At 43.3% G+C, this 3401-nt stretch overlaps 1 protein-coding gene across 1 annotated transcript; it reads right to left on the bottom strand.

Moving 5' to 3' along the window:
- Positions 1 to 1209: 1209 nt before the first annotated feature.
- Positions 1210 to 1626, bottom strand: LOC128870104 (uncharacterized). Its single transcript, XM_054112707.1, has one exon. It carries the CDS (start codon positions 1624 to 1626, stop codon positions 1210 to 1212), a length of 417 nt encoding a protein of 138 aa, XP_053968682.1.
- Between the last annotated feature and the right edge of the window lie 1775 nt (positions 1627 to 3401).

Below are 3401 nucleotides of genomic sequence, written 5' to 3'. Positions count from 1 at the left end.
TGATTTGGCAAAATATGAAAAATTGTAATCCTCTTTTCCGAAATAAATGAAAGAGTCAGAAATTTCATATGCACTTACCACAGCACTCTAAAATTGTTGCCGCATAGCATGCATTCAAAATATCTGACGGGTTTGCCAATATTTCTTGGTGACGAGACTAAATTGCTTAGGACAAAGCGGAAAATAAGAAAATGCATATGTATTGTGGTCTATGACTGTGAAATCATCATCACGGCATGATGCGGTCCAGCCGCCGCTATCTTATTTTATAAATTGTTAAAAGCGCACATTCCAAATATGGGGTTCCCAATACATTGGTATTAGAATGGCGGCTACTGTGACCAAGTGTGTTTTTGTCTGACATACAGAACAAAACACGCATATATATGTATATATAATTGGCCTTTATAACCTGTGTTTGTTGTTCGACCAAGCTCTCCCCCAATTTGTGTTGTGGGTTTTGATGTTTTCCACGAATGGGAGGGCTTACAGTTTTACGGCAGACATTTTTTATGTGGAATTTTTTCAAGGCCGAAATACAACCAGAAGTTTTCCATTTGTCGAGGGGGGACCGCTATTAGGAAAAATATTTTATTTAATTTTAGTATTTCGTTCTCACAGCGGTATTCAAACCCGAGCACCACCGAATAGTACCAACTCATTTGGCTATGGCGGCCAAGCATACACCCAGAAAATCCTTCAAAAAGTTCTTGGAAACGTGACTTTGGGGAGTTTTGTGGAAGGTTAGCACTCAAGCACGTGTAGTGAAGACCACGGATGAGGTTTGTGCGAAGTTGCAGAGCAAACACATCAGATCACTCGCACTAAAAGCACGACATAAGTTTTGGTAACCATCGATCTACCTATTCTCTATACTACTATTTCTATTTCTCGAGATAATTTTTTATAAACTAGCATCTTATGGCCTCTCGACCCATATGATAGAAATATTAAAACTGTTCTCCTCCTTTTTACGCAAATCTAGGGGTGAGACAAGGTTGGCTGCTAAGGCTCCGCTCTGGGAATGGTTGCGGTTACTCGACCCAGCACCCACTGCTGCGGTGGCACGTCGTCTTCGTGGACGACGACGAGTTGTCCTGGTTGGACGTTGGGCTCCGGGTGCACCCATTTGTTGCGCTGCTGAAGCTCCAGAAGGTAGCTCTTCGACCACGCGCGCCAAAATTGTTGGATGAGAGAGCAAACAAGCTGTCATCTCTCTAAGAAGCGGCTGAGGTTGTCGGGTACCTTCTCCGGTGGCAAAGCTCGCAAGGGGGAACCGATTAGCGGATGCGCCGGCGCTAGCGCCTCGCCGTCTTTGGGGTTGTTGCTGAGTGGTGCGAGCGGTCGGGATTTCAGTACCGCTTCTACTTCGACGAGAAGCGTTGGGATTTCTTCGGCGGTTAACAGCGCGTTGCCTATGGCGCGCCCCAGCAGATGTTTGGCCGACTTCACTGCTGCTTCCCACAGGCCGCCGAAGTGGGGTGCCCTCGGAGGGATAAAGGCAAAGATGAATCCTTCGTCGGCGGCGTATTGGAGAATCTCCTCTTTCTGTGCCAGGAAGGCTTCGCGGAGATCCCTCAGCTTCCTCTCTGCTCCCACAAAGTTCGTCGCGTTGTCGCAGTACATTTTGGCTGGCATCCCTCGGCGCACAATGAACCTTTTGAGAGCGAAAATAAATTTATCAGTAGTTAAATCAGTTACAAGTTCTCGAGGAACTGCCTTTGAAGCGAAACACACGAAAATGGCAATATGCATTTTCACGAGAGGGCGACCCCGAATTTTTAAGGTTATGTGAATGGGCCCGCAGTAATCTACCCCACATATTGTGAAGGGCGGTTGGGGCGTAATCGATCGGCGGGTAGATTGCCCATGATCTGACCTTGTAATTTTGGCTTATAACGAAAACAGTGAATGCATTCTCTTACAGTTCGACTACAGGCTTTTCGAGCATTTACCAGCCAAATTTTTTCTCGCAGAAGCGCTACCAATGCCCTTGGACCGGCATGGTGATTACGAAAATGTTGGAACCGTATGTATGCCTTCACAAGGTGTGAGTCTTTGCGTAATAGCAAAGGGAACTCAGCATCATAGGAGATTGGCGCGTTTAATAACCGGCCACCTACTCGAATCAATTTAAACGATAATGATGATTCGAGTGTTCATGCAGAAATGGAGTTAATTTCTGCAAACTTGAGGGAAGTACGTTATTTTTCGATAAGTTATTAATTTCATAGCTTGATTCAAAATGTTGAATTATTTCGACAATTTTAAGGAAACTCAATTGTAATTCCTTTGCCGTGGGTATTATTTCAGATTCTGCTTTTCGCTCTCGTATTTTTCGAAGCCATCTGAGTATATAAGCGAAAATCCGAAGCACTTTTCCGTGATATGAGAACCTGTCAATTATTTCGAGAAGTGGATTTGTTGTGGCATTGATTGCGGTTAACGTAATGGAGAGAGGCTGAAGTTGACATTTTTTGGCCATGTAGCAGGGTCTTCTGGGAGGAACTGTGGACTACTAAACCATATTGAATTACCTTATCCGTCCACGTTACCACCCCGAGACACTTGATCCGCTGGATTTTGTTTTGTGAGCACATGACGCCACGACACATTCTGGCTCCACTCTTGGATTTCGGATACTCTATTTGCGGCGAAAGCTTGCAACGACAATGGATACGTTTTAACCCTAGAACACACACCCGGGTACAAATGTATCCACTTCAACTTTGAATTGTTGTAACTTTTGAACCGCTATACCTCTATACCGCTAACGGATCTAGGTAGATTATTTAGTTTTGAGTTCAAATTCAAAATTTGAACCAGATCGGACCATTGGTTCAGGAGCTACAGCCTTCCAAACACATTATATACGTAAACACACACCCGGGATACGTTTGTACCCCAATAGTAAAAATCCTCATAATAATCCAAAAAAAACATTTTTTATATTATTTTTTTATTTGAAAAATTAAAAATATTCATTTCACACATTATATTATTGACTTTTATTATAAAAATTATAAAAATGCATCTTATATCTAAGGAAAATCATGGCAAATAGAGCAATTTGTTGATGTGACCGAATGTTCAAGACACATTGGCTTCTTACATTTGGCGCACAGCTTTCTGGTTTTTCTACGGCGTTTTTCCTCTTGTGCGTAACATAAATAGCAAGATCCGGACACAGGTTTTGGCGTGCGCGCTGCGGCAGATGTTGATGCTGCTGTTGATACCATTGATTCCAGCGGTCGGTTGAAATATGCTTCAATAGCAATTTTAGTCGAAAAATTTCGCGTCACTTGACGATTTATGGCTCTGGCTTCAATAATGGGCATACACAATGCTTCAGCCAAGCTGCGCAGGATCTGCTTACGCTTGTTGTTTGTTCTCCAAGGCAA

Source organism: Anastrepha ludens, chromosome X (genome assembly GCF_028408465.1).
Source record: "Anastrepha ludens isolate Willacy chromosome X, idAnaLude1.1, whole genome shotgun sequence".
NCBI lineage: Eukaryota > Metazoa > Arthropoda > Insecta > Diptera > Tephritidae > Anastrepha > Anastrepha ludens.
Note: the sequence above shows the minus strand (reverse complement) of the source record. Positions and strands in the feature narration are given on the sequence as shown.

What these genes read in the sequence shown, in the direction of transcription:
- LOC128870104 (XM_054112707.1), bottom strand. Translation starts at nt 1,626, where the DNA reads ATGTACTGCGACAACGCGACGAACTTTGTGGGAGCAGAGAGGAAGCTG.